Source organism: Oncorhynchus clarkii, chromosome 11, assembly GCF_045791955.1.
Source record: "Oncorhynchus clarkii lewisi isolate Uvic-CL-2024 chromosome 11, UVic_Ocla_1.0, whole genome shotgun sequence".
Taxonomy (NCBI): Eukaryota; Metazoa; Chordata; class Actinopteri; order Salmoniformes; family Salmonidae; genus Oncorhynchus; species Oncorhynchus clarkii.
Window position 1 is genome coordinate 2,181,183 of NC_092157.1, and position 19,714 is coordinate 2,200,896.

At 43.8% G+C, this 19,714-nt stretch overlaps 1 protein-coding gene across 2 annotated transcripts in view; it reads left to right on the forward strand.

The window, feature by feature from the left end:
• The first annotated feature begins 948 nt into the window (after positions 1-948).
• The window catches only part of LOC139420124 (procollagen-lysine,2-oxoglutarate 5-dioxygenase 2-like), a 155,015-nt gene continuing 136,249 nt past the window's right edge, over positions 949-19,714 (forward strand). Inside the window, exon 1 of one of the 2 annotated variants that reach the window (XM_071169863.1) lies at positions 949-1,168. In XM_071169863.1, coding sequence (XP_071025964.1) covers positions 1,075-1,168 — 94 coding nt within the window. In that variant the 5' untranslated portion in view covers positions 949-1,074. The remainder of the gene's footprint in view (positions 1,169-19,714) is intronic. The other variant, XM_071169864.1, reaches the window with a different exon arrangement.

Below are 19,714 nucleotides of genomic sequence, written 5' to 3' on the forward strand. Positions count from 1 at the left end.
CACCAAGCTTCTCTTTCGCATAATTAAATAATAATAAATTAAATTAATTAAATTACATTTGAAGGGGCTTTATTTGCATGGGTAACATGTGTTTACATTGTCAAAACAAAAGTGAAATTAACCAGAAATTAACATCACAAACAAAAGTTCCAAAATAATAAAGACATTTCAAATGTTATATCATGTATATATTCAGTGTTGTAACGGTGTGCAAGTAGTTCAAGTACAAAAGGGAAAATAAATAAACATAAATATGGGTTGTATTTACAATGGTGTTTGTTCTTCACTGGTTGACCTTTTCTCGTGGCAACAGGTCACAAATCTCACTGCTGTGATGGCACATTGTGGTATTTCACCCAGTAGCTATGGGAGTTTATCAAAATTGGGTTTGTTTTCAAATTCTTTGTGGATCTGTGTAATCTGAGAGAAATATGTGTCTCTAATCTCTCTCTCAATCTCTCTCTCTCAATTCAAGGGGCTTATTGGCATGGGAAACATATGTTAACATTACCAAAGCAAGTGAAGTAGATAATATACAAAAGTGAAATAAACAATACAAATGAACAGTAAACATTACACCTACAGAAGTTTCAAAACAATAAAGACATCTCTCTCGAACTTTCTCGCTCTCTAACAGTCTGTTATGCCAACATGAACCCCTACTGGAAGAAGTAGCCATGTGGCTACAGTTGCAATTAAAGAACCACACCTTTAGCGGTCTGTTCGCTCTCTCTGAATAACAGTATTTATTCTAGCAGTCCCTGGGGGCTTAACCAACTGTTGCCTCACTCTCACCCAGCTCGCTCTCTCTCTCTCTCTCTCTCTCTCTCTCTCTCTCTCTCTCCCTCTCTCTCTCTCTCTCTCCCCTCTCTCTCTCTCTCTCAAAGTTTGGTTGAAGGATGAAAAAAAAATGTAATTCTATTATCGCGAGAGGAAAGCCAGTAAATCGTCGACCCCAAGGTGGGCGTCCTGACCACTAGCGCAACAACAGACTAGCGGAGGAGAAGCAACGGATCGGTCAGTCCCCTAACCCCCGCTCTGCAACAAGGGACTGCCTGAAAACACACCGACGACATGGAGTATCTGACGTTTGTTGTTTTATTATGGTTTTCCTGGGTACAGTTTATTTCCAACTCAGCAGAAAGCAGTCAACAGCCATTTACAACAGGTAAGCGGTTTAGGCTATTATTAAACTCTTCTGGTCCTATCGCCAACACTTTATTTTTTAATTTTTTTTTTTACATTCCACTGAATTGAAGACGTTTTGTCTTGATTTTGATACTTTCTCTACTTATTAATAGTTTATCTCCTAATAAATGTGCTTATTTTCTAAAATATTACTTATTATCTTGCTATTGTGAGCGGTGTCTCTATCCACTGATCTGTGATCAATGTTAAAGAGATGTTGTATTCAGCAAATACATCATACGTGAGGAAGCGCAGGTTCACCGTAACTGCGCTCGGTGTGGGAAAATGACATATCTGCTGTGTTTGCGAAGTGGATGATGTCAAAATTACACGGTAGCGGTCTAGGACTTTCTCTCGAAGGGAGAATAAACGTCTGCGTCTGCGGTTTCTCACATGTTCAGCCTTAAATGAATGTTCAGCCTTAAATTAATGTTCAGCCTTAAATGAATGTTCTGGTTTAATTTATAGTGGAGCGCAACTCTCCCTATAGGAAATGTTTTCGAATCCAAATCCAAATAACAATTGTAATCTAATAATAAGATGTAGAAAGTTACACTTTACCAGTCGCCTGTAGAAGTATTCTGTAGTTACCAACACACATACCTGTATTGGTTTCAGTGTGTTTTCTATCTTGAATTAATCTGTACTCACAGGTTTGCTATAATGCTGTGCTGCAAACTGAATGAGAAGGCCACCTTGTTGGAATTAGTACTAATTCTACTGAATCCTCTCTGTATGTGAGCACACCTTCTGCCTAGAGGTCTGGACCCTTATGGCACAGGCGATAGTGTATTTTCCATTTGCCCTACCACCACGGTAATTACTGGTTCAATCCCTACTCCAGCTGCCCCAACCCTAATCTCGTCCACCAGCAATTGAGGCTGAGGACAAGGACGCCATCCACCCATCGCTCCATCCTAATCGTTTGATCATATAGTGGCCTCACAATAATTGGCCTCACAATAAACCAGTCAACACTCCATAATAAAGCAATTGTACAGAGAGGGAGTGCCAAATCACTTTCTTAGCACGGTTGTGCTGCGGTGCGGAGGCGGCTGTTCTGCGGTACGGAGGCGGCTGAGCCGCGGTACGGAGGCGGCTGAGCCGCCGGTACCAGACGGAGTAGAGTACCGTAGATCAGCACAGCCCTGCTAAAAAAAAAAGTTATTTTACACAACCTCGAGTTTCAATTGCTTTTCTACAACGGGTTACCAATTAAATTAAAAACATTATTTTGATCAATGTATGCATAGGATACTATTTCATCCCTCGAAGAAAATATAAGCCAAGTCCCGACACATCTATGACTGCTAGTCAACCGGCTGGCCGTTCCTTCTATCGGTCAGGTTGCCAGAAACCTGACCCAGTCGTGAAGTCTTTTTTCGTTCTAAATGTTCCATCTCTCCCTAGCCGACTATGACTAACACGGTCACGTCAAACCGTGCAGCTAGAATGACAGCCAAGTAGCTTCATTTCATTTAGTTTGACCTGTTTTTCTGTTCTTTATTGCTTTGTGTATATCCATTAAAAATATATATTTTATTTTTATTTTGACTGAGTGAGCAAAGATGTCCGTCTCGTCCTGCCACGTTAATTCTCATTAGGACAGTGAAGGAAGGGGAAATCATGTCTAGACGCTTTTTACAGTGGAGATCAAGTGAATTTCGTTGACCGGTTGGTCCTGATGAGCATCAATTTATCATATGAAATAGAAAACAAGATGTATATTTTTTTGGGGGGTGGGGGGCTTCATAGGTTTACCCGTGCTAAACAGGTATGTGTTTTAGTATGACTTAGACTGACGAACATGGACCCCAGTCAAGTTCAACCTGCTACTACATGCAGAAGTCAGGACCTCACAGCTCAGCTGTTCAGAGTGGGAACTGGGGTATATTTCGGTATAGTAGACTCAAGGAAACGTCCCCAGAAGAGATATAACTTTAATGTACTTGTCTGAAAAACTCCTTCGTTAGTAAACATGCACGTCACTAAATCACTAAATTGCTCTGTCAATTACTCTGTAATAATTTCAGTAAAACACAGCTGCTTAGGAAAAACAGGGCTGCTTGTTAAAGCCTCTCAGCCCAGAAGCCAACTGCTTAGGAACACAGGGCTGCTTGTTAAAGCCTCTTAGCCCAGAAGCCAACTGCTTAGGAACAAAGGGCTGCTTGTTAAAGCCTCTCAGCCCAGAAGCCAACTGCTTAGGAACACAGGGCTGCTTGTTAAAGCCTCTCAGCCCAGAAGCCAACTACTTAGGAACACAGGGCTGCTTGTTAAAGCCTCTCAGCCCAGAAGCCAACTACTTAGGAACACAGGGCTGCTTGTTAAAGCCTCTCAGCCCAGAAGCCAACTGTAGCCATACATGTTGTGAGACTCTGCATCATGACAGCTGTATGTTTAGACGTAAACTACTGCTACTACTTAACAGTATAGTGGTGTTGTGAGGTCAAGGGAAACTACAGCCCCCAGAAGCCCTTTCTCTCTCTCACACACACAGTAAGCCATTTATGTCGTAGCCCCTCCCCCTCTGTTATAGTTTAGGGGCGGGCGTGCGGGCGGGGGCTAATTAGACCCTCCGATAGCCACTTTCTCAAACCAGCTACACTGCAGAACAAAACATCTCTCTGAAAAAGGCTTTCAGTTGGCATATTGTATTACATTGGACGTGATGCAACCAGTGTCTTTGGTAGTAGCCCAGGGCTTTGGCTCAAAATAACAATGTAAGCTTATCAGTGCCATTTCTATAGTCTTCCACCTCTTTCAAAGGAATGGTTGAATCTGTCTGTAAACGCTGTGTGTTACAGGACAAGCATCTAACTGTTCTCAATTCTGGAAACTGAACTGGGCCAGGGAGAGACTGTGAAACATCTACCTGTTCACACTGAACTGGGCCAGGGAGACACTCTGAAACATCTACCTGTTCACTCTGAACCATCTACCTGTTCACACTGAACTGGGCCAGGGAGACACTCTGAACCATCTAACTGTTCACACTGAACTGGGCCAGGGAGACACTCTGAACCATCTAACTGTTCACACTGAACTGGGCCAGGGAGACACTCTGAACCATCTAACTGTTCACACTGAACTGGGCCAGAGAGACACTCTGAACCATCTAACTGTTCACTCTGAACTGGGCCAGGGAGACACTCTGAACCATCTAACTGTTCACACTGAACTGGGCCAGATAGACACTCTGAACCATCTAACTGTTCACACTGAACTGGGCCAGGGAGACACTCTGAACCATCTAACTGTTCACACTGAACTGGGCCAGGGAGACACTCTGAACCATCTACCTGTTCACACTGAACTGGGCCAGGGAGACACTCTGAACCATCTAACTGTTCACTCTGAACTGGGCCAGGGAGACACTCTGAACCATCTAACTGTTCACACTGAACTGGGCCAGGGAGACACTCTCAACCATCTACCTGTTCACACTGAACTGGGCCAGGGAGACACTCTGAAACATTTAACGTGTGGCTCACAATCTCCACATCAACAGCCTCTGTCGCTATTTAAAGATGTCTTTACGATGGAATTAAAAGGCTTTATGAGCCCCTATCAACACTTGGCTGCAAACAATGAAGAAGCTGACTGGCCTTTATTTTAACTTAAACTTTCAACAAAGCTGAATGTGTTCATTTGAGATTTTCACTTTCATTGACAAAGAAAGATAGTTTTTAGTTTTATATTATGAAGGAAGTCCATATGTCCTCTATGTACTCTCTGTCCTCTATGTACTCTCTGTCCTCTATGTACTCTCTGTCCTCTATATACTCTCTGTCCTCTATGTACTCTCTGTCCTCTATATACTCTCTGTCCTCTATGTACTCTCTGTCCTCTATATACTCTCTGTCCTCTATATACTCTCTGTCCTCTATATACTCTCTGTCCTCTATGTACTCTCTGTCCTCTATGTACTCTCTGTCCTCTATATACTCTCTGTCCTCTATGTACCCTCTGTCCTCTATATACTCTCTGTCCTCTATATACTCTCTGTCCTCTATGTACTCTCTGTCCTCTATATACTCTCTGTCCTCTATGTACTCTCTGTAATCTATGTACTCTCTGTCCTCTATGTACTATCTGTGTTCTATATACTCTCTGTCCTCTATATACTCTCTGTCCTCTATATACTCTCTGTCCTCTATGTACTCTCTGTCCTCTATGTACTCTCTGTCCTCTATGTACTCTCTGTCCTCTATGTACTCTCTGTCCTCTATATACTCTCTGTCCTCTATGTACTCTATGTCCTCTATGTACTCTCTGTCCTCTATGTACTCTCTGTCCTCTATATACTCTCTGCCCTCTATATACTCTCTGTCCTCTATATACTCTCTGTCCTCTATATACTCTCTGTACTCTCTGTCCTCTATGTACTCTCTGTCCTCTATATACTCTCTGTCCTCTATATACTCTCTGTCCTCTATGTACTCTCTGTCCTCTATGTACTCTCTGTCCTCTATGTACTCTCTGTCCTCTATATACTCTCTGCCCTCTATATACTCTCTGTCCTCTATATACTCTCTGTCCTCTATATACTCTGTCCTCTATATACTCTCTGTCCTCTATATACTCTCTGTCCTCTATATACTCTCTGTACTCTCTGTCCTCTATGTACTCTCTGTCCTCTATGTACTCTCTGTCCTCTATATACTCTCTGCCCTCTATATACTCTCTGTCCTCTATATACTCTCTGTCCTCTATATACTCTCTGTCCTCTATATACTCTCTGTACTCTCTGTCCTCTATGTACTCTCTGTCCTCTATGTACTCTCTGTCCTCTATGTACTCTCTCTCCTCTATGTACTCTCTGCCCTCTAAATACTCTCTGTCCTCTATATACTCTCTGTCCTCTATATACTCTCTGTCCTCTATATTCTCTCTGTCCTCTATATTCTCTCTGTCCTCTATGTACTCTCTGTCCTCTATATTCTCCCTGTCCTCTATATACTCTCTGTCCTCTATATACTCTCTGTCCTCTATATACTCTCTGTCCTCTATATTCTCTCTGTCCTCTATATTCTCCCTGTCCTCTATATACTCTCTGTCCTCTATATACTCTCTGTCCTCTATGTACTCTCTGTCCTCTACGTACTCTCTGTCCTCTATATACTCTCTGTCCTGTTTGACACTTTGTGATTTAGAGTACAGAATGAACTGGCGTCTGGTGTGTGTGGACATGTTTAACCTTTTGATTTAGTGGTGTAGTGGACTAAATCAGGGTCACACAGCATGTTTCGTGGTAGTCTTAAACAAATCTAATTTGAAACAAATGTATACACCTCACACACATGGTTATGGACATGAGTGAAGAAGACACATGTACCGTGTCAGATAGAGCGTTGGCATTTATTACATTTTGAGTTTTCATCCCAATATTACACTTTAATATATAACAAAACAGATGATTTATTTTGTTATAACAGGGAGAGAGGCAGAGAGGGAGAGATGTGTTTGGGCATCTTGTGTTGAAATTCAACCACAGAGTAGATTGAGTTTTCTAAATGTTCTCAGCAACGTCGTCTGCTAGACCGTAAAGCTTCAGTGTTTTAAATCTGGGAAAGCACAAACCTGACCACAATAGGTTGAAATGGAGCTGCTTAACTTTAATTGCTGTGAGTTCTGGGTGTTTACGTTAATGATTGGACCAGACTGTAGCAACCCTCTAGCTTCTAGAAACTTCTCTGTGAAACTCCTTCCCATTGGTCAAGATGACGACACAAAGTGGGAAGTTTATCTCCTGTCCTGGTGTCTTTCATCACTAAAGTGTTTTTAAGACAGAGTTTGTTTTTATAATCCAGTTTTTAACATTCCAGTACATAGCTGGAAGGTGTCTCAGTGTAGGTGTCTGTGGGTCGTCGGGTTAGCAGCTGTCGGTTTCTGAGCTTCTGGCTTTCCTCAACCGTCACACAGGAAAACTGAGAGGCAGACTAACTCTGTACCATGGCTGTGTCCTAACTGGTACACTATCCCCCATGGGCCCTGGACAACAGTAGTGCACTACGCAGGGTGTCAGTTAGGACGAGACCTCGGTGACATTATGAGGACCTTCAATGAACATTTTCACATGGAGAAAAAGGAAACTCCACCTTAGATGGTAGATACCCAAACATTATATGGTACATAAAGCTACCCATACATTCAATGGTACATAAAGATACCCATACATTATATGCTACATAACGATACCCATACATTCTATGGTATATAAAGACTGGGCTGTAATACCAAATACCCATACATTCTATGGTACATAAAGATACCCATACATTCTATGGTATATAAATACTGGGCTGTAATACCAGCCACCCATACATTCTATGGTACATAAAGATACCCATACATTCTATGGTATATAAAGACCGGGCTGTAATATCAAATACCCATACATTCTATGGTACATAAAGATACCCATACATTCTATGGTATATAAAGACCGGGCTGTAATAGCAGCCACCCATACATTCTATGGTATATAAAGACTGGGCTGATATACCAGCCATACATTCATTCATACATTCTATGGTAAATAAAGATAACCATACATTCTATGGTATATAAATACTGGGCTATAATACCAGATACCCATACATTCTATGATATATACAGACTGGGCTGTAATACCAGATACCCATACATTCTATGGTATATAAAGACTGGGCTGTAATACCAGCCCCCCATACATTCTATGGTATATAAACACTGGGCTGTAATTCCAGCCACCCATACATTCTATGGTATATAAAGACTGGGCTGTAATACCAGCCACCCATACATTCTATGGTATATAAAGACTGGGCTGTAATACCAGCCACCCATACATTCTATGGTGTATAAACACTGGGCTGTAATAATAAACCTAGCTAGCAGGCCAAGCCTGCAATTGGTCTTCTTGGAACATTGGCACATATCACCACAACCAAGCATCATTGTCTGTAAACAGATGTGTGTGACCTCTTTTTCCTCTTTCTCTTCATTCTCTTCCTCTTCCTTCTCCTCTAAATCTTATTTCTCATCTTCCTCCTTCTCCACTTCCTCTTCCTTCTCCTCTTCCTCCTCATCATTGTATTTCTCATCTTCCTCCTTCTCCACTTCTCTTCTTCCTCCTCATCATCTTATTTCTCATCTTCCTCCTTCTCCACTTCCTCTTCCTTCTCCTCATCTTCCACTTCCTTTTCCTCTTCCATGTCATATTCCTCATCTACTTCAATTTCCGCTTCCTTCTCCTCCTCCTCTTCCTCCTCTTCCATTTCCTTCTCTACTTCCTCTTTGTCTTCCTTCTCCCTTTCTCCTGTTCATAGTTTCTAGTCCCTTAGTGTCTCTCCTCTCATTCCCCTGTCCTTCTCCTCTCCTCCTCTCAATCCCCTGTCCTTCTCCTCTCCTCCTCTCATTACCCTGTCCTTCTCCTCTCCTCCTCTCATTTCCCTGTCCTTCTCCTCTCCTCCTCTCATTCCCCTGTCCTTCTCCTCATATTTCTCCTCTCATCCCCCTGTCTTTCTCCTCACCTCCTCTCATTCCCCTGTCCTTCTCCTCTCCTCCTCTCATTCCCTTGTCCTTCTCCTCTCCTCCTCTCATTCCCCTGTCCTTCTCCTCTCCTCCTCTCATTCCCCTGTCCTCCTCTCCTCCTCTCATTCCCCTGTCCTTCTCCTCTCCTACTCTCATCCCCTTGTCTTTCTCGTCTCCTCCTCTCAATTCCCTGTCCTTCTCCTCTCCTCCTCTCATCCCCCTGTCTTTCTAGTCTCCTCCTCTCATTCCCCTGTCCTTCTCCTCTCCTCCTCTCATTCCCCTGTCCTTCTCCTCCTAATTCTCCTCTCACCCCCCTGTCTTTCTCCTCTCCTCCTCTCATTCCCCTGTCCTTCTCCTCTCCTCCTCTCATTCCCCTGCCCTTCTCCTCTCCTCCTCTCATTCCCCTGTCCTTCTCCTCTCCTCCTCTCATTCCCCTATCCTTTTCCTCTCCTCATCTCCTCCTCTCATTCCCCTGTCCTCCTCTCCTCCTCTCATTCCCCTGTCCTTCTCCTCTCCTCCTCTCATTCCCCTGTCCTTCTCCTCTCCTCCTCTCATTCCCCTGCCCTTCTCCTCTCCTCCTCTCATTCACCTGCCCTTCTCCTCACCTATTTATCCTCTCCTGTTCATAGTTCTAGTCCCTTATTCTCTGAGATGATTGGGTTGAAATGTCCCCTCCCCTTCCACTCATTCTCCTCTCCTGTTCATTATTTTGAGTCCCTTAGTTCCCCTGACACGATTCAGCTTGGGCTAAAACCCCCATCAACTCAAAGACGTCTAGTAAGACGAGGGTAGGTGGTGTGTGTCTCTTTGTTAACAACAGCTGGTGCACCATCTATAATATTTAGTTCTGCTCACCTGAGTTAGAATGATAAGCTGTAGACCATGCTATTTACCAAGATAGATTTCATCTATATTTTTCATAGCTGTGCACTTACTACCACAAACCGATGCTGGCACTAAGACCTCCCTCAACGAGCTGTGTAATAGGCAAAGAAGAAAACGCTCATTCAGAGACAGCGCTCCTAGTGACATGTGATTTTAATACAGGAAAACTGAAATCCGTTTTTACCTCATTTCTACCAGCACGTCACCTGTGCAACTAGAAGAAAAAAACTAACTGTAGACCACCTTTACTCCACAGAAAGACACACAAAGCTCTCCCTCATCCTCCATTTTGGCTAATCTGACCTTAACCCTATCCTCCTAATTCCTGGAAGTACCCGTGACAACCTCAATTCAGAAATGGTCCAATATGTTCCGGGATACATCCGATGGCATTGAGGAGTTTACCACATCAGTCACCAGCTTCATGTGATAAGTGCATTGACAACGTCGTCCCCCACAGGGACCATATGTACATATCCAAACCAGAAGGATTACAGGCAACATCCGAGCTAAAGGCTAGAGCTGCCGCTTTCAAGGATCGGGACACTAATCGGACACTTATAAGAAATGCCATTAAGCCCACTGACGAACCATAAAACAGACAAAGCGTCAATACGTGACTAGGATCATATCCTACTACACCGGCTCTGACGCTCATCAGATGTGGCAGTACTATTCACTATTACAAGGGGAAACCCAGCCATGAGCGGCCCATTGATACCAGACGAGCTAAATGCATTTCCATGCTTTCTTTGAGGCAAGCAACTCTGAACCATGCGTGAGAGCACCAGCTGTTCTGGCCAATTGTGTGATCACGCTCTCCATAGCCGATGTGAGTAAGACCTTTAAAACCTCTTACTTCTACCCCCTCCTTTTTCGAACATTCTGTTAAAAATCGCGCAACTTTTCAGCGTCCTGCTACTCATGCCAGGAATATAGTATATGCATATGATTAGTATGTGTGGATAGAAAACACTCTGAAGTTTCTAAAACTGGTTAAATCACGGCTGTGACTATAACAGATCGTGTGTTTCATTGAAAAACGCAAGAAAAACTGCTCTCTGAAAGCTAAAAATAATTTCCATAAGTCACTTCCACGAGTTGTTAAAATAAGACAAAATTTAATATCGACCTGCATGCAATTCATACAAATTCCACACGATTTCGCCATTGTCGTCATTTTCAATTGAATTAATTGTTGGAAAATCCATCTATCTGGCATCCGTTTCTTCCAGTCTTCACCCGGATGTTGTTACTGAGGACTATGGCAGCGAAGGATTTGCAAGCGAGGAGCTATTGAATAAACATCGCCCTGTAATCATTTTGATAGATTATAAACGTTTACTAATACCTAAAGTTGGATTACAAAAGGATTTCGAAGTGTTTTGTGAAAGTTTATCGTCAACTTTTTTAATTTAAAAAAATTACGCAGCGTTTAAAAACGATGTTTTTTTCTGAATGACACAGCTTCCATACAAAGCTATTTTGGGTATATATGGACCGATTTAAACGAAAAAAATACCCAATAGTGATGTTTATGGGGCATATAGGAGTGCCAAGAAAGAAGCTCGTCAAAGGTAATGAATGTTTTATATTTTATTTCTGCGTTTTGGGTAGCGCCGGCTACCGCAAAATCTGTTGTTTACGTGTCGTGCTGGTATTTTGGGGGGTGCATGCTATCAGATAATAGCTTCTCATGCTTTCGCCGAAAAGCATTTTAAAAATCTGACTTGCTGGCTAGGTTCACAACGAGTGTAGCTTTAATTCAATACCCTGCTTGTGAATTTTGATCAAGGTTTGAGTTGTAACGAGTACATTTAGCATTTAGCGTAGCGCATTTGCATTTCCAGGTGCCTACTTGAGACGTCTGCGTCTCAAGTATGGTCAAGAAGTTAACAGGATAACATTCACAAGCTCGCAGGGCCAGACGGATTATCAAGAAATGTACACAGAGCATACGCTAATCAGCTGGCCAGTTTCTTGACTGACATTTTCAACCAATGCTGTTCAAATCAAATCATAGTTTATTTGTCACGTGCGCTGAATACAACAGGTGTAAACCTTACAGTGAAATGCTTACAGGCTCTAACCAATGGTGCCAAAAAAAGGTGTGTGTGTGTGTAGGTAAGTAAAGAAATAAAACAACTGTAGAAAGACATTTGAAAAAAAGAGTAGCAAGGCTCTATACAGACACCTGTTAGTCAGGCTTATAGAGGTAGTATGTACATGTAGGTATGGTTAAAGTGACTATGCATATATGCTGAACAGAGAGTAGCAGAAGCGTAAAAAGAGGGGTTGGCGGGTGGTGGGACACAATGCAGATATCCCGGTTAGCCAATGTGTGGGAGCACTGGTTGGTCAGGCCAATTTGGGTAGTATGTACATGAATGTATAGTTAAAGTGACTATGCATATAAGATAAACAGAGAGTAGCAGCAGCGTAAAAGTGCCAGCATGTTCATTGACTACAGCTCAGGGTTCAACACCATAGTACCCTCGAAACTCATCACTGAGCTAAGGACCATGGGACTAAACACCTCCATCTGCAACTTGATCCTGGACTTCCTGATGTGCCGTCCCCAGTTGGTGAGGGTAGGCACCAACACATCCGTCACACTCACCCTCAACATGGGGCCCCTCAGGGGTGAATGCTTAGGCCCCTCCTGTACTCCCTGTTCACCCACGACTGTGTGGCCATGCATGACTCCAATACCATCACTTAGTTTGCCGACTGCGGTAGGCATGATCACGGATGATGATGAGACAGCCTATAGGGAGGAGTTCAGAGACCTGGCAGTGTGGCGCCAGGACAAAAACCTCTCCCTCAACATCACCAAGACAAAGGAGCTGATCGTGGACTACAGGAAACGGAAGTGTGACTATGCCCCCGTTCATTTTGACAGGGCTGTAGTGGAGTGGGTTCAAGAGCATCAAGTTCCTCTGTATCCACATCACTATCATCTATCATGGTCCAAACACACCAAGACAGTCGTGAAGAGGGCACGACAACGCCTCTTTCCTCTCAGGAGGCTGAACATATTTTGGCATGTGTCCACAGATCCTCGAAGTTCTAAAGCTGCACCACCATCTCAGGTTGGTATGGCAACTGTTTGGCCTCCGACCGCAAGGCGCTACAATGGGTAGTAGAGGTCTTCATGGATTCACCTGACCTGAAATACCGAGACTACCGGAGACTACTGGAGACTACCGGAGACTCGATCTGGGACCCGAGCCGGTCTAGATCCAGAATTCGAAGTAATGTCTGGGTTGGATTTGATGTCATTGGGTTGGATCTAATGTCATTGGGTCGGAGCTGATGTCTTTGGGTCGGATCTGATATTATTGGGTCGGATCTGATGTCTTTGGGTCAGATCTGATGTCATTGGGTCGGATCTGAGGTCTTTGGGTCGGATCTGATGTCATTGGGTCGGATCTGATGTCATTGGGTAGGATCTGATATCATTGGGTAGGATCTGATGTCATTGGATTGGATCTGATGTCATTGGGTAGGATCTGATGCCATTGGGTCGAATCTGATGTCATTGGGTCGGATCTGATGTCTTTGGGTCGGATCTGATGTCATTGGGTCGGATCTGATGTCATTGGGTCGGATCTGATGTCATTGGGTAGGATCTGAAGTCATTGAGTCGGATCTGATGTCTTTGGGTCGGATCTGATGTCTTTGGGTCAGATCTGATGTCATTGGGTCGGATCTGATGTCATTGGGTCGGATCTGATGTCATTGGGTCGGATCTGATGTCATTGGGTCGGATCTGATGTCTTTGGGTCGGATCTGATGTCATTGGGTCGGATCTGATGTCATTGGGTAGGATCTGATATCATTGGGTAGGATCTGAAGTCATTGGATTGGATCTGATGTCATTGGGTAGGATCTGATGCCATTGGGTCGGATCTGATGTCATTGACTCGGGTGTAATTCTAACTGGCTTGTCCAGACTGTCTATCTTTCCTGTTGCATAACTAAATACAGGTTAAATAAAATAAATAAAATAAATATATGTACATAGCTACCTCAATTACCTCTAACCCTTACCGCTGCACATCGACTCAGTACTGGGTTCCCTGTATATAGCAATGTTATGTTTACACATCATTTTTATGCGTTATTCACTGTGTATTTATTCTTCTTGTCACTATTAAAAAGTGTTAAACATTTTTTTTTTATCTTGCCTTTTACCTCTGCATTGTTGGAAAAGGACAATTTCCCTGTTAGTCTACACCTGTTTTCCAGGAAGCATGTAACAAAGGCAGATGATATGGTGCAGCTGCGTAACTCTGGCAGATTAGTACCATAGATTTCATTGGAGGATTCCTTTTATGTGATCTCTTGAACAGAAACGAGAAACGTCTATTATATAACACCTCTAGCACCTCTTCTAGCCTGCAATAAGCTCTGTAACGGATAATTATCACACTTCCATGTTGACGGTGTTGGCAACTTGCTGTGACACTCGTCTGTAGCACCAAAGACACTGCATGGTGACAGAGGAAGACTATGGAGAGCTAAACCGTGAACTGACCACTAGGTGAAAGACCCTTCATTACTGGTCCTGGTGAGGTATGTTATCAATGGCAAGGATGGAGAAAATAACCCAGGTAGCACATAACGTTCTGAGAACAATATGTTTCTCAGAGCTTGGTGAGAGTGTGGTTGTCCTATGGTTATTTTGAATTTAAACCTTCCCAAAACTTGATTGGCTATGGAACATTCTCAGCACATTTTAAGGAACTTGACAACAACAACAAAAAACATAATTTTCTTGGTATTTTATTCCTTTAACAGAAGGTTTTCCTAAAAGTTCAAACATGTTACATTTAATTAGTTTGACATTGACATGGTTCTAAAATGTTCTAAACTTCTTCCTAGAATGTTAAGAAGCTCTTCTGTGGGAACTTCAGCAAAACGTAGCATCATATGAACCAAAGTGCATCGCACGGGGATGATTGCTGTGTTTTGAAAGTTACAATATCTTGCAAACTTGATTGCTGACTAGCAAAAATAACATTTTGGGACTATGTAAACAATGGACTACATCGTTTTTTGGGGTAGTGGAGTTTTCCTTTTAAACATTAATCGGAGGCTTTCGCAGTTACAGAAGTCATCCTAAGTCTCTCTATTGGTATCCATGGTGACATAATAGTTAACAGTGGAAACAACTGGGCTTAGGGTTTAAATGAACATTACCAGAAACCACAAGTTACGAGATAGGCTGACTGTAATCATCTCTGGCTGCTGTGCACATGAGAGGGAATTCATGATAGGCTGACTGCAATCATCTCTGGCTGCTATGAGAGGGAATTCATGATAGGCTGACTGTAATCATCTCTGGCTGCTATGAGAGGGAATTCATGATAGGCTGACTGTAATCATCTCTGGCTGCTATGAGAGGGAATTCATGATAGGCTGACTGTAATCATCTCTGGCTGCTATGAGAGGGAATTCATGATAGGCTGACTGTAATCATCTCTGGCTGCTATGAGAGGGAATTCATGATAGGCTGACTGTAATCATCTCTGGCTGCTGTGCACATGAGAGGCTTGATGGAAACCACTGTTTCATTACAAACATAAGGGCAAAATAGAGGCAGCCCCAGAAACAGAGTAACCATGAATGATGAAAATAACATCCCAAGATGAGGAGACGCATCAATGTTTCACCCCGGGGGAGGGAGACTAGCCCGAGAAGTGGGTTGGGATGCAAGGGGACATATAACGTACATCACAAGAGGATGTGCACAGATAGCTCTCCTGGGGCTCAGTGGTAGAGCGAGGGTCAACAGGAGATGTTGCCCTGCTGCCAAGGTATCCAAGCCGGGGGATCAGGGTCGAGAAAGGACTCTGGTGTATCAACGATGAGACACAGAAGAACGGTAGAGCTGGACCACCCCGACTCAGCAGAGAAACTTCTTGGAGACACCAGGAATCTGAGGCACTTGGCAGCTTGGCAGCCGAGAGTCAGCGTAGAATCTGTGTGGAAACACTGAGGCCCAGGGGAGCTGGATGGTGAACGCTCAGCGGACAAGCATCAAAGAATCCACCAGAGCCACCAAAAGACTTGCAGTCTCAGGTTCCAGAGGGACAGATAAGCTGAGACACTGTAGGCTGACGGGTGAACCAAAGTAGGGGAGACGGGCGAAAAGCTACATTGTTTGTAAAGCTAATTGAATATAGCCTAGATGTTAAGCTGGACTTCAATGGGTAGGCTCCAAACAGCAAATAAGACACAGGTAGGCTATAGACTGTGGATCAACTAAAGTAAAGAGCACGGGGAAAACACCAAACACCTATGAGGACCGGTCATCACACAAGACTACACCATTTCCATGTGTCCTATCTGTGTCCTATCTGTGTCCTATCTGTGCTTGGAGTTCAAAACAGTTAACCCCAAATAATCTAGCAGTGTTATTAAAAGTATTCTTGAAACATTCAGTACAAGTTTTAAGGAAGTTATTCAAATACCTCAGATCGTTGATAAAACCTCCCAGGGGAAAACGTTCTAGTAACCAGAGGGAAAACGTTTGAGGAACCAGAGGGAAAACGTTTGAGGAACCAGAGGGAAAACGTTTGAGGAACCAGAGGGAAAACGTTTGAGGAACCAGAGGGAAAACGTTTAAGGAACCAGAGGGAAAACGTTTTAGGAACCAGAGGGAAACGTTCAAGGAACCAGAGGGAAAACGTTTGAGGAACCAGAGGGAAAATGTTTAAGGAACCAGAGGGAAACGTTCAAGGAACCAGAGGGAAACGTTCAAGGAACCAGAGGGAAAACGTTTAAGGAACCAGATGGAAACGTTCAAGGAACCAGAGGGAAACGTTCAAGGAACCAGATGGGGAACCGTTCAAGGAACCGTTCAAGGAACCAGAGGGAAAATGTCTAAGGAACCAGAGGGAAAACGTTTGAGGAACCAGAGGGAAAACGTTTGAGGAACCAGAGGGAAAACGTTTAAGGAACCAGAGGGAAAACGTTTAAGGAACCAGATGGAAACGTTCAAGGAACCAGAGGGAAACGTTCAAGGAACCAGATGGGGAACCGTTCAAGGAACCGTTCAAGGAACCAGAGGGAAAATGTCTAAGGAACCAGATTGAAAACGTTTAAGGAAACAGAGGGAAAACGTTTGAGGAACCAGAGGGAAAACGTTTAAGGAACCAGAGGGAAAACGTTTGAGGAACCAGAAGGAAAACGTTTAAGGAACCAGATGGAAACGTTCAAGGAACCAGAGGGAAAACGTTCAAGGAACCAGAGGGAAACGTTCAAGGAACCAGATGGAACCGTTCAAGGAACCAGAGGGAAAACGTTTGAGGAACCAGAGGGAAACGTTCAAGGAACCAGAGGGAAAATGTCTAAGGAACCAGAGGGAAAACGTTTAAGGAACCAGAGGGAAAACGTTTGAGGAACCAGAGGGAAAACGTTTAAGGAACCAGATGGAAACGTTTAAGGAACCAGAGGGAAAACGTTTAAGGAACCAGAGGGAAAACGTTTAAGGAACCAGAGGGAAAACGTTCAAGGAACCAGAGGGAAAACGTTTGAGGAACCAGAGGGAAACCAAATTAGCTGGGAAGTTTCTTTCACTGAGGCAACAGAGTGATGTGTAGAGAAAACAACTCTCTAAGTTGACAAGTAGCCATGGCTTAGTTTACAGAGGTTGTTCCATTGACTAATGACATCACAATGATTCACTAATGAAGTGCGGTGATTTGTCTTTCAATATCCCAGTTACATGGATCCCAGCAGGGTTACAATTTCTACCGTCAGCGGGGTAAATAATGTCTACCACATATGGACCATCCGACCCACACATTAGGTTCTATTTCCCTGGTCTCACCACGGTATTTCCCTTAACTATTAGCCTAACAACTGTTAGACCTAGCGTTGCTCTGGCAACACGGGTCTGTGACCCAAACAGGAATGACTACCATAATTGTCGTCATTACGACTGACAGGAATACTACATGGAATCGACCCGTTGGATGTTCCTTCTCTTTTTCCACCTCGTAATAGTTTTTTCAGAGCTGGGAAAAATAAATGAGAGACTGGTTTTGGTTTGGGTCTCGGGCAGCTGACGGGTTAGCCTTTGCGGAAACCAGGCTACAACTTTGTAACTGGTGATTTCATGCTGCATTCTACGGTTGAGGTCTTTATGGGTTGGTTAGGGACGTGTAATCAACATCACAGTACCCCTTCCGTGGTCACAGCCCAGCCTGCCGATGATGTGTTACAAGGTAGCGTGGATTATGGCACATCATGGAAGGAAGCTTTCGAAGGCCCACAACAAAGAGTGTTCTATTTTTAGTCGTGAACAGCTAAAATTATTTCTGACTAACAAACTCCCAGCATGCAATCCTTCGTTTCCTCTGATTGGTATACTCTGAGATGATATTCCTGGGGCTGTAAGTGGGAACATATGGAGCCTTCACTCACCTACTAGGTACAGACTGGCTGACTAACTGACTTGCTGGCTGGCCGACTTGGCTGGCTGGCCGACTTGGCTGGCTGGCTGACTGTTCTGACTGGCTGACTGATTGACTGGTCTGACTGACTGACTGACCGGCTGGCTGGCTGGCTGGCTGGCTGGCTGGCTGGCTGACTGACTGACCAACTCGTCTGACTTCCCCCAGGCTTCCCCCAAAATTGACCCCCCAAAAATATGTGACTAAATGTATTTGGAGACCTGCTCATAGGACATCTCATTCCAAAATCATGGGCATTAATATGGACTGTGTGCACCCTTTGCTGCAGTAACAGCCTCCACTTATCTGGGAAGGCTTTCCACTAGATGTTGGAACATTGTTGCAGGGACTTGCTTCCATTCAGCCACAAGAGCATTAGTGAGGTCGGGGGAAGGAGACAGGGATTGAGCGCTCTAATGTTGAGCGATCAGGCCTGGCTCGCAGTCTGCGTTGCAATTCATCCCAAAGGTGTTCAATGGGGTTGAGGTCAGGGCTCTGTGCAGGCCAGTCAAGTGTTTCCACATCGATCTGTGTAGGAACCTCGCTTTGTGCACGGGGGCATTGTCATGCTTAAACAGGAAAGGTCCTTCCCCAAACTGTTTCCACAAAGTTGGAAGCACAGAATCGTCTAGAATGTCATTGTATGCTGTACCATTAAGATTTGCATTCACTGGAACTAAGGAGCCTGAACCATGAAAAACAGCCTCCCAGGCCATTATTCATCCTCAACCAAACTTTACAGTTGGCACTATACATTTGGGCAAGTAGTGTTCTTCTGGCATCTGCCAAATCCCAAATTCGCGGTTTGTTTGCGGCTGCTCGGCCATGGAAACCCATATGATGCTCACGCTACTTCCAGAGGCAGTTTGGAACTTGGTTCAGAGTGTTACAACTGAGGACAGATCATTTTTACGTGCTATACACTTCAGCCCTCCGCAGTCCCGTTCTGTGAGCTTGTGTTCCCCTTCACAGCTGAGATGTTGTTTCTCCCAGACGTTTCCAATTCCCAATTATAGCACTTACAGCAGAAATTTTCCGGAAAGGTGGCATCCTATGGCGGTGCCACGTTGTAAGTTACTGAGCTCTTCAGTCACTGAGCGCTTCAGTCACTGAGCCCTTCAGTCACTGAGCCCTTCAGTCACTTAGCCCTTCAGTCACTGAGCTCTTCAGTCACTGAGCTCTTCAGTCACTGAGCGCTTCAGTCACTGAGCGCTTCAGTCACTGAGCCCTTCAGTCACTGAGCCCTTCAGTCACTGAGCCCTTCAGTCACTTAGCCCTTCAGTCACTGAGCTCTTCAGTCACTGAGCGCTTCAGTCACTGAGCCCTTCAGTCACTGAGCCCTTCAGTCACTTAGCCCTTCAGTCACTGAGCTCTTCAGTCACTGAGCTCTTCAGTCACTGAGCTCTTCAGTCACTGAGCTCCACCCGGTGTGGCTGAAATAACCACATCCAGGAATCTGGAAGTATAAATATAAATATAAATATAAATATAAAAGTATAAATATAAATATAAATATAAATATAAATATAAATATAAAAGTATAAATACTTTTGTATATATTTTGTCTATGTACAGTATATATATACAGTTGAAGTCGGAAGTTTACATGCACTTAGGTTGCAATCATTAAAACTCTGTTTTTCAACCACCCCATACATTTC